This window comes from Miniopterus schreibersii, assembly GCF_964146895.1.
Source record: "Miniopterus schreibersii genome assembly, chromosome: 14".
NCBI classification, from domain to species: domain Eukaryota; kingdom Metazoa; phylum Chordata; class Mammalia; order Chiroptera; family Miniopteridae; genus Miniopterus; species Miniopterus schreibersii.
Window position 1 is genome coordinate 16,541,276 of NC_138114.1, and position 12,291 is coordinate 16,553,566.

Below are 12,291 nucleotides of genomic sequence, written 5' to 3' on the forward strand. Positions count from 1 at the left end.
CTGAAAAAAATCTTAAGAATTACAGTAATGTGTTTTGTTTTCATCTTTATGTTTTCCAATTTGTCCAAAATAAGAATGTACTACTTTTATAATTAGAAACAGATAGAAATATTATAAAACTAATTATAGTGATGACAGCATTTGAAAGCATCTAGTGCTTTGGAATCAGCCTGCTAGCACTTTCTGTTTACTCCATGTATTAATCGAAGGTTATGTGACTCTCTAAGCTTTGATTTTTCAAGCTGCTCTTAAGATTTCTTAAGTAGTTTCACAGCTTATTAAGGGGTAACAAAGGAAGACGGGAAAAGGTGGGGTAGCCCCTTCTCCATCCATGGTAGCTCTGTTTCTGTCTTTTATATGTTGGAATTCAGCATAAGATTTCATTTGAAGAAATAAAACTTTTTTCCAGTGCTATGAGAACGTTTAAAGAGAACTGCTCTGAAGCCACCTCCCGGTGATCTTCAATGATGGCTCAGAGAAAATTTTAACTGCCATAAGCTTACAGAATGACTGCACCAGAACCTCATGAAAATACTATTAGTTAAAAATCATTCTACAGCCCTGGCCAGTGTGGCTCAGTTGGATGGGCATCGTCCCGCGCATTGAAAGGTTGCTGGTTCAATTCCCAGTCAGGGCACATGTCTGGGTTGCAGGCAGAAGCAGCCGATCCATGTTTCACTCTCACACCGATGCTTCTCTCTATCCCTCTACCTTCCTCTCTCTCTAAAAATCAATTTAAAAAATCATTTTACATAAAACAAAAGAGTTTTATAAGGTAGTATGTGATCTTTAATACTGACAAGGTAAACACCTGATGTGTCCTGTCACTGGTCTCATTCATACTCTAAGAACCTTCAAGTTCATGTCTATAACATCAAAAGCTGGTATCTGTTCATGCATTTTGAATATTCAATTCTCAGATGACTAAACAATCATTTCAAAATGAGATTTAGCCACAGTAGCTCTTCTCTTCTTCCACATCTGATTATATTACGCAGCCTTGGGCTAGGGCATGAATCCATAATAGTAGGCGGGCTAATTAGCAAGCTAAGAGGTCATAAAGAGCTGCAGGCCAGCTGGCAGACAGTGAAGGAATGCTGTATAGTGTGGAATGGAGAGGTCAGGGTTCAGGGTGGCCTTAAGCATTACAGTCACAGAAAAGTATTTCCTACATTCTCCAGCAACATTTTCAATGTCTTGTTTAGTTCATTAGACAGGGCCAGGATTTGTAGAAAGCAGATTCAGCTTTCAGAGACAATAATATCTCCTCAGTAGAAGCACAGCATTAGCCCCACCAACAGAGTGGAGACACCTAAAAGCCCAGTGCATCATTATCTATCTCCTGCAAAAAAAAAAAAAGGGTGGAGTACCTTTTCCTCTTGATCAAACATGGACAATCCATAAAAAATGTTAGTATAAAAATTGGATATAACTAACCTGGTCCAAGGTTCTTTGTGTAAGTGACCAAATCTTCCATAGTTTCTACCACCTCTGCCACTGTAAGATATTCCAAAATTCCTTTGCAAACTCTAATAATTTTACGAACCTGGAAATATATTTCAGAGTAGTCAACTGAGTGAAAAATAAGTAGAAAACAATGGTAATTCAGATGTGTAGCTATTCAACATTCTCTCGTGCTAAACAATCATCAGTCCTCCATCATTATCTTTGAGGATTGCCTACCTCAGCCTCATCGAAGGTGAGCAGCAAGTCTGATGTGCCGGAAAGGATGCCCCTTGACCCATCAATTAGATAATCTCGAGCAGGCACTGAGTAAGGGTCTGACTGAAGCATCTGGGCTGCCTGGACAAGCTTGGTGCAAGCATTTTCAACCCTGTGAAAAGGAACAGGGAGTTAGCTCACTGGCAAAACAAAGCAGAAGAATATCACATGCAAACCCAAAGAATGTAAATGGATATAAATTCGCATGTTTTTCCACCTGGAAAACAGCCAAGACCAATTTACAATAGAAGTTTTTAGCTTGTATTTACATTAAATGCGACACAATCATTCATTCATTATTCACTGTACTAAGTAAACCCTTGTTCTTCGATACTTCCTGGCAACAAAAAATGATGAGAAATGTTTTGGACTGTTTACTTCAGGTTGCTACATCTCTGTATCTTCTTTGTTTCCTTACTGCTCACCTATACCCAATGCCATTAAAAAACACTACATCACAAACTGAAATCCTTGGCAACGGTTTCAGATTTAGTGTCTAAAAAAGTTCCACAGCACTGTGTTAAATTTAATAATCAGAAAAGCAAAGGAATAGGAGAAAACACAAAGTAAAATTATGCAATAATGCATAAATTTCCCATTCATCTAGCTATATGCGTTTGTTTGACAAATCCATTGGGCTTTTTGAAAACAGCTCTAAAACACTGTGTTGTTAATTAAAATGCCATTGATATTAATGCCAGTTAATAAATGCCAGTTATTAATAGCTTAATATTAACATAGTTTAATAACATAGATGATCTGATCAGCCAAATGTAGGGTTTTTAGGTGGAAGGGGTTCATTTGAGAAACCCAAAATGCATAAACCAAGTATTCTCCTTGACCCTCTTGTACTACTAAAATGTATTCATTCATTCATCCATTCACTCACCCATCCATTCAGAGTTGAAAAGGACCTGATAGATCATCTCTTCTAATCTCATATCTAATAAACCCATTATGTTATCATTTTATAACCTAAAAAGATAAGGAACTAATCTCTTAAAGTTAAAATATTTAGTCAAAATTATACATTCTTACTTGAAAACAGGAAATGTGACATGCAAATAAAATCCCACTCACAGGGTTGTTTTGAGGATCAAATGAAATAATGTAAAATTCCACAAGTATAAAATAATAAATTAAACCAACACATGAATTTCAACTACATAAAAAGCACTGGGCTATGAACACTATAGGTATGCATCTTAAAGGTGCAAAACACGCTATTCTAACTCTCAAGATGCTTACTTTACTAAGCTAAGTCACAAACATTATAGCCATAAGGCAGTATGTAATAAAGATCAGTGAACTGATGTGGCTTTTGATCACTCTTTTTCATTTTTATATTAAAATTTATATGTAATTTTAAATTACATAACAGGTATGTTCATAGATAGACACAAACATATACACATATATAAAAATAAAAGGGCATACAGTGAAAAATCTTCCCTTCACTAATCTCCTATGCATTCAAATTCCATCTATTTGCAACCAATACTGTGAGTTTTCTCTGTATTCTTCAAAAAGGGATACTTTATGCATACAGAAACAAAAATATAGGCTTCCACCTTTCTTTACACAAACAGTATCATACTACATGTATTCTCTGCAGTGGACACGTTCTAATAAAAATACATTCTTTTATACAGCTACATAACTAGCTCATAATTTATTATCCTGCTGCAATGAATCACTTTGAACACATATCATTTTTACATGAATAGATCTGTAGTATACAGTCTGGAAATAGAATCACTAAGTCAAAAGTATGGACATTTTAGTTTTGACAAATACCATATGCTATCCACAGAAGTTATTCATTTACATTCCAACCACTGTGGATTAGAGTACCCATTTCCTCACAGTTTCAATAACTCAGTATGTAATCAAAACTTATGTGTCTTCACCAATATGATAGACCAAAATTGGATCTTAATATAGTTTTTTAATTGAGGTGAAATTCACAAACATATAATTAGTCATTTTAAAGGAAACAATTCAGTGGTATTTAGTGTTTCACAATGTTGAGCAACCACCACTTCTCTCATGTCAAAACTTTTCCATTATCTCAGAAAAACAATCTGTACCCTTTAAGTCAACAATTTTCAACTGGTATGCTGTGGCGCACTGGTGTGCTACAAGAATTTTTAAAACATGCAATACCTGACTGTTTAGTCAGGGGCACTGACCAATTTTCCTTAATTGTCATATAAAAACAAATGACAACAGCCAACACAACCACTGTCCAGTGTGAATGAATCAAAATTATATCTATTTTTTCAGTCAGATCTGCAAAAATAAAATATTTTTATTTGGTGTGCTGCAGAATTTTAGTAATTAATTTATGTGTGCCATGAGATGAAAAATGTTACAAATCACTGCATTAAGTAATAAAGGTAAGAATTACAACAGACTTCTCTTTGGAAACAATGCAAGCCAGAAGACACTAGAGCAAAGTACTCAAAAAAAAAATCTGCCAACCTAAAAATCTATACCCAAAGAAAATATATTTCAAAGATTACGGTGAAAATAAAGACTTTTTCAGATTATGAAAGCTGAAAGAATTCATTACCAGCAGACTTTACCTATAAGAAATGTTAAAGGACATCCTTCAAGAAGAAGAAAAATTATACCAGATGGACATTTGGATTTATGGGGGGGGGGGGGGATGAAGAGCACAAAATGGTAACTATGTAGGTAAACAGAAAAATACTTTTTTTCCTTACTATTTAAATATCTTTAAAAGATAATTGACTGAAGCAAGAACTTTTTAAAAAATAAAGTTTAAAAAAGTAAATTTGGTTTGGCAGCCTAGTTAGACAATGAAGATTGGCTTTGCCAATGATTGTGGCAGATGTTTTCCATAAATTAAATGAGCTAAATTTACATGAAAACATATTTAAGACATGTATATAATATACAATATGTCAAAAAACATATGCTTTGCAACTAAACTTATGGTTTTAAAATGTTTAAGTGAAAACTTTAAAGTATTCAAGAGAAGTATTTCACAAGTCCTATAAGAATAGCCAACTGCTCATTAAAGGCCACTGGTTGAAGAGCACTTACCTGTTGCTTCAAGGTTTTTTACAGCCATTCCCTCTAACTGAAACACCTCTCTCTCCCCCCTCTTTTGTTGACTAACTCCTACTTGTTCTCTTAGACTCCACTTTTAAATGCCTCTTACTTGAGGAAACTATCCCAAATCTGAGTACCTCTCCTATGTGCTCTCATGAGACATATCACAGCCTCTCAGTTTAATTTTCTCTATCTCCCACAAGACTAAGTTCAGCAGGGCAAGGACCTTGTCTACCTTGTTCATTAATGTATTCACACACTAGAATGCCTGACACATAATAAATGCTCAATAAATATTTAAATAAATGAATGAATTTTCAACAAGTATGGGCAATCATGAAATCACCTGGCCCATAGAAAACATTAACTTTAAAAAGTCACAAGCTTGATTTTATTTCCAGGTAACATGAACCTTGATGAAATGATAGCAAACATAAGCATCATGGAATGCAACTCTTGTACCGCACCCATTTGCAAGGACCCAGTTACTACATAAGTGTTTCAAATTTGGGGGGAAAAAACAAAAAAATAAATAGTCATCATGGAGAAAGGAAACAACAGAAAAAGATGAAATGGAAAAGCTTTGCAGGAATCAATTTGATTCTCTCCTAATGGTTCCCTTGTGTGGTAAAATGATAGGGCCAAAACAGACACTGCCCCATTTTTTTCCTACAATAAGACATCTGATCTGTACATTAAAATTTAATGGCATCTATAAAAGCCAAACAAATCCCACCATGACTAACCAGTAGTCAGAAACAGGAAGGAGTCTGTGTTGTCTGCGGAAAATGAGATTTTATTTAAACATTCAAGCTGCCTGGCTTCTTAAAGTGATATTCTACTTTTTAATACAAGTCTGAATTTTTTAAAAAGCATTTTAGAGAATAACAGTATGGCTAAGATCTGTTTCCTAAGTAATTATATATCTTACTACATAGTAATATTGATACTTTAAATCAATCAACTAGCACAGGTTAAGGCTTCCCTCTGCCTTTGAGTCTTCAACCTAAGTTAACAGAAAATTCTTATGGTTTAGATCAATGGACCAATGACAGCCTCATGGGACTGGAAATATGTTCACTCATAATCCACTAATACATTCTTTCCAGAATTACATGATATAACTTGATATAATTTAAGAAATGTAGAAGTTTTTCAAATTCAGTTTCATGTGACTTCAATTATCACTAATCAAGAAACTTAAGCTTATGCTGAATTTTTTATTTAGAAAAATAAGAGGAAAATAAATCCAGAGATATAAGGATTGACTGCTACAAGTCATTTTTAAACATTCTCTAGACTATATCCAGAAGTGAGTTACTAACCTTAAATTCCTTCAGTTTAATCCTTTCGTATATTGTTCATCTAACATACTAAGCCATACTGCATGCTGTATGAGTCCTAGAAATAGCCTTCTTTTAAGTCCCTAGATCTAAGGGGTTACCATCTTGGTAGGCGGAAATATACATGTAAACAAATAAGCATTAGTATTTAGAAGTATATCCAGCCCGTCTGGAGGAACATAAAAGATCAGGAAAGATTAGGAAAGTTGCTATGAAGAAGGTGAATGAAGCCAGCATTGTTCCTGCCCTCAGAAGCTCAGACCTACTCATAAACGTGATTCTCTTCCAGTTATTTTTCCAATGGAATAATATTCCCTCCCTCCCCTTCTTCACCCCCCTCCCTCTCTCTCTCTCCACACACACACACACACACACACACACACACACACACATCCTTTCTGTTAAAAATAACACACACATTAGTAAAGGTTTTGGCTTAATGAAGGAAGGCAGTCTACTATCACAATGTACAGGTAATTCACCCTGAAGTCAAACTATCTCAGTCTGCTGCTGTAAAAATCAATCATTCTATCCCAGCTCACTGATTTAGTCAAGGAAAGGAGAGAACTCTGGACAAAATAATATAAAGGAGACAATCTCATAGGTCTAATTAGACATATGCTGCTCCATAATTTAAAACTGAAAAGCTTTTTAAAGCAGTCAACAAGTTAAAACTTTCACCCCACCCCCAAAAACATGTTGGAGGGTGGGGGCAACTATCCTATATCAAATTCACTGTATTAATAAAACCTGACCTTAGACAATATAGCCAATTGGGTTATAAATACTGTCACACACACAAAAATGCATTCTGTTTGCTAAAGACTGAAGTGCTATGGAAAAGAACACCTGAAAACCTGATTTCATGGACAGCAGATTACCCTGGAGCACACCCAAAGCAGCAGGTGTTTACATCTTGGGCTTGTCCATTCAAGAGAGCTGGTCAGGCCACAGGCATATCCTATCTCACAAGACAAAGACAACACTTGGGAGACTGGAAGTAAACAGGTAGATGAAGAAAGAGATTGCAAATGGCTGGAAGATGAGGATTTCCCCACTGTGGCCACTGAGCCCAGCACCTCCATTTATTTTCTTTTTTAAGAATTTTATTTATTGACTTGAGAGAAAGAGGGGGAAGGGGAGAGAGAGAAAGAGAGAGAGAGAGAGAGAGAGAAGGGAAGAAAGAAACATTGATTTGCTGTTCCACCCATTTATACATTATTGGTTGATTCTCATATGTGCCCTGACCAGGGATTGAACCCAAAACCTTGGCGTATCGGGACAATGCTCTAACCAAATGAGCTACCTGGCCAGGGCAGCACCTCCATTTCTAACCAGGCTGGGCCTGGCATAATTACTTGGCAGGCAAAATCAACTGTCAGGGCTATTCCTGCTCTCTTCATAACACTTGTTGAGACTTCCCTTCCCATCTGGGCAGGGTCTCAGAGATCAAGAAAGGCCCAGAACACTTACATGTTGGTGGAGCCCATCATATGTAAAAATGAAGTGGAAAACAGGATCATAAATATGATGGTATATTTAAGTGTTTACATTTAATAATTTTAATTGCATGATAAACATCTTTTAAGACTCTCTTTTTCTCCATGACTACATATATGGTATCATTTGAACATAATATTAAAGTCCAGGCCCTTATAAATATTATGCCTGAGTGAGAGGTCAGGGGGTGGGGGGAAGGGGCAGGCTCTCAAACTCTCTCTGCTCCCAGGTTTACAGTCTACCCTGAGCCAAAAGTTTGATACATGAAAATGACTCCTGCCACCTCAAAAATTCTCCCTTCCCTAAGTATTTAAGTATTTAAATTGTTAACCTGAAGACTGAGCTCCAATGAAATGTCCAGCATCGGCTTTCTAGTTTTCCTCAAATAGGAAGTACTGCCTCTATAATCAGTTCATTCGAGCCTCAGATCTTATCATGTTTATACATGTGATTAAAAAAATAATAAAAATATATATGTGAAGATTTCAAAAGACTAAGGAGTTATGTAAAAGTAAAGTGGGTGGTTTTTTTAAATATATACTTGCCATTTGGCACAAATTTTACCAAAAATAAATTCATCTGTGTCATCCCAGTACAGGTCAATAAGCTTTGTTCCTGGTGTTGCCATTTTGAAAAAGGTCAAGGATCCACAGCCATTAGTCATCTAGAAACCTGAGTGAAGGCCACAAGCAGTCACAGTTTTTAGGAGGGAGTCAGGAACACCGAGTACAATGACCCGCTTAATCTAGTTCAAGTAGCAAGTGCAAAGCACCAACTCTGTGTATGCTGTGATAATACCATGTTCCAACTTTGTTCCTAGATTTAAGATGCTACAGGCCTCATCCACAAATAATTTCTTACCCTGCCCTAACTCGATGATAGTAAAGGACACTGCGTGTGCACACCCAAAACCAAAATTAAAAACCTCAATGACTCATACTGAAAACATTCAAAACCCTTTAAGGGCAATGCAAAATTCTTTTTGCTAGGACCTGAACATTTGAGATAACAAAGCTAAAATGCACACAAACAATACGGACTCACTAAATTCTTTTATTTCAGATGAGATTAGGAGATTATACAGCCAGTTAAACAAAACAAGATTCCACCAAAGGTAACTAAAGGGAAAATAGCTTGTTGGTAAAGAGAGAGGTGGAAGTGTAACTGCTGCCCTAAACTGTATGCTCTTCAACTTGGTAGGCAGCTTATTTGAAAGGTAGAGTGTGAGTCCCAGCCTTTGAATCCTTTCAAGCCTAAAAGACGAGTCCTAGTCTTTGTCCCCACTTCCTTCACCTCCTGTTCAAATCTGTAATCTGTGAAGGCAGAGGGGATTCTGAGCCTGCAAGTTCAATCAGAACTCTGCTACCTACATGTCCATTGGCAACCATGGTCTTTCCTCCGTCTCACGCTAGGGTTATTAGAGCAGAAACAGGTGAATGTATAAGCAAGGGTGTCCTACAGCTACCAGTAGTTTTCAAATGTGTGTTGACACGGTTGTGCTTAATAAAAATAAAAAATGATTTTAAAACATTACGAATTCATTGTATCTTTTGATTTTTGGTTTTTTTTTTGGTGTCTTTTTCTAAAATATATCTTTATTGATTTCAGAGAGAGGAAGGGAGAGGGAGGGAGAGAGAGCTGAAACATCCATGATGAGAGAGTTGTCATTGATCAGCTGCCCTCTGCATGCTCCCAACTGGGAATCAAACCTGCACTAGGAGTCAAACCATGATCTCCTGGATCCCAGGTCAATGCTCAACCACTGAGACATGCCAAGCTGGGCTATCTTTTGTTTTTATACATTCTTAATCAATTAATAACAAAAAGACTCACTATTATTATTATCATTTTTTAAATATGTCTTTATTGATTTCAGAGAAAGGAATGGACAGGGAGAGAGAGAGATAGAAACATCAATGATGAGTCATTGATCGGCTGCCTCCTGCACGCCCCCTACTGGGGATCGAGCCCACAACCCAGGCATGTGCCCTGACCGGGAATCGAACCTCAGTCTCCTGGATCCTAGGTTGATGCTCAACCGCTGAGCCTCGCCAGCTGGGCAAGACTCACTATTATTATTTGAAGGTCTTTATGCTCAAAAAAGTTGACAATCACTGTTCTACAGCAGAATGTAATGAATGAGTTAGAGGTGTAAATACCTAAACACAAAAACAAAGTGGAATAGATACAGTAAGAGAATATTTTTACTTATAAAGAAAACTGCCACCCTGGCAGGTTTGGCTCAGTGGTTACAGCATCAGCCTGAGCACCAAAGGCTCATGAGTTCGATTCCTGGTCAAGGGCATGTACCTGGGTTGCAGATTTGATCCCCGGCCCCAGTAGGGGTGCATGCAGGAGGCAGCCAATCAGTGTGTCTCTCTCGGATCAATGTTTCTCTCTCCCCACCCCCCTCCACTCTCTCTAAAAAACAATGGAAAAAAATATCCTTGGGTGAGGATAGACAAAAAAATGAAAAATAAATTTAAAAAAAAGAAAACTGCCAAAAACTAGGCTATGGTTTCAAAAATAATTTGGAGATACAAGTAGGTTAACATCAATCAACAGTTATTCTAAAAAACAATAATAAACAACAAAGTAATTAACAGAATTTAGGACCCAGGAAAATCACAAACTTGTAACCACTTAATAATATTACTTTGACATATGTTTAAAACTGACAATTACAAGGAAAACTGATAAATCCACAATTATTATAGGAGATTTCAACATACATCAATCATAAACTAAGAGTTCAAACAGACAAAATGGTAAGGCTATAAAAGTTTGATCAGTAATATCTATATGTTGACCTAATTGATATAAAAGAACCCTATACTCAAAAGCAAAAAAGAATATACTTTCTTTTCAATCATGTATAGGACACTTACCAAAACAGACCACTTATTATGTCAAAAAATAATTTCTAAGAGTTGATATTATACCAACCATTGTCTTTTGAGCACAATGCAATTAAATTAGAAGTATAATAATAAAAAGATAGTGAAAAGAATGTTGAAATCTTTATAATACACTCCATAATGCATATGGTTAAAGAGGAATTTACAGCCCAGCCAGTGTGGCTCAGCAGTTGTCAACCTATGAACCAGGAGACCGTGGTTCGATTCCGGGTCAGGGCACATGCCCAGGTTTTGGGCCCAATCGCCAGCAGGGGGCTTGCAGGAGGCAGCCAATCAATGACTCTCTCTCAACACTGATGTCTCTATCTCTCTCTCTCCCTTCCTCTCTCTGAAATCAATAAAATATATAATTTTTTAAGAGTATTTTACAGTCAAAGTTACAAAATATTTAGGGCTGAACAACTATTAAATTACCTATAGCTGTTTCCAAACTTGTAGTAGGACTTAGAGCAAAATTAAGAGCCAAAACCATATCTATTTAAAAACAAGAAAGACTGGACATAAAGTTTGAAACACTGAAATATCCATCTCCCATCAGGGCACACACAAGCAGCAATTTTGCGTAAATAAGTGGAACAACAAATCACGCTCTCTCGCTCTCTCACTCTCTCTCCTTCAAATCAATAAATTTTTTAAAAATTTAAAATGTTATGAGTTTAACTTCAAGACACTGCCATCGATCACAAAGTGTATCTGTAATATTCCTTCTTTGGAAATACTTAGGAAAAGTGCAAACTGTTATCCTCTGGGAGTGGTATAAAGTTAGTACTGCCTGGAGAGAGAAGGATAGACTACATAACTTCTCAAAAGTTCAGACTGTGGAAAGAACATCTACTTGGAAGCCAGGGGATCACCAATAAGAAACATGTCCTGCCCAGCTGGCGTGGCTCAGCGGTTGAGCATCGACCTAGGATCCAGGAGATCAAGGTTTGATTCCCAGTCAGGGCACAAGCTGGGGTTTCGGGCTTGATCCCCAGTAGGGGGCATGCAGGAGGCAGCTGATCGATGATATTTGTCTCTCATCACTGATGTTTCTCTCTCTCTATCCCTCTCCCTTCCTCTCTCTCCAAAAATCAATAAAAACATATTTTAAAAAATAAAACATGCCCTGCCACTTACAAGCTGAGCAACTTCAGGCTAAAGTTTGTTGAATCTGTTTTCTTATCTGTAAAATGTAACATATTAACACCTTGAAGTTGATGTTCTCAGAATCACATGCAAAAATGAAAATATATAAATACCCAGTTAATAATATGTACTCAATAAATGTGAGTTCCCTTGTCCCCTTTTGAGTTCCTTTTAGTCGTGTGATTTTGATTACTCTGTAGACAATGGAAACTAAGGAATTACATGTTTAAAGTTTTGTTTGTTTATTTCTTAATCATGAAGGGTATACAAAGTAAACTAAGGATTAAATTGCTGCCAATCTGTTCTGCAGGTTAATAAAATGACTCAGAATTCACTATTGGGAAGACTTAAAGCTTATAAATTTTTTTTTGTTTGAGAAAGTCTGTGAAAAACAGTAGTACCCAACTATGTTGAATGTAGCAAGTTCATGGTTAACTACTTGAAGTTTTGGTGCTTACTCTAGGTCACACACACAGCAAGGCAGCCGGAAGATCCGAATGACTCTCACAGAAGCTTGTTTATCTATGTTAAGAGACAAAAACCTCTTAAGACAGCCAATGAAAAGGACCACAAAAGACTCATGTGAAAAAAACAAAACA

The 12,291-nt window shown here is 36.6% G+C and overlaps 1 protein-coding gene across 2 annotated transcripts in view; it reads right to left on the minus strand.

Moving 5' to 3' along the window:
* Window positions 1-12,291, minus strand: part of VCL (vinculin) — a 94,808-nt gene that overhangs the window by 40,789 nt on the left and 41,728 nt on the right. For both annotated transcript variants that reach the window (XM_081158439.1, XM_081158440.1), the window contains exons 3-4: window positions 1,684-1,834; window positions 1,438-1,546 (exon numbers count right to left, since the gene is read on the minus strand). In XM_081158439.1, coding sequence (XP_081014565.1) covers window positions 1,438-1,546; window positions 1,684-1,834 — 260 coding nt within the window. The remainder of the gene's footprint in view (window positions 1-1,437; window positions 1,547-1,683; window positions 1,835-12,291) is intronic.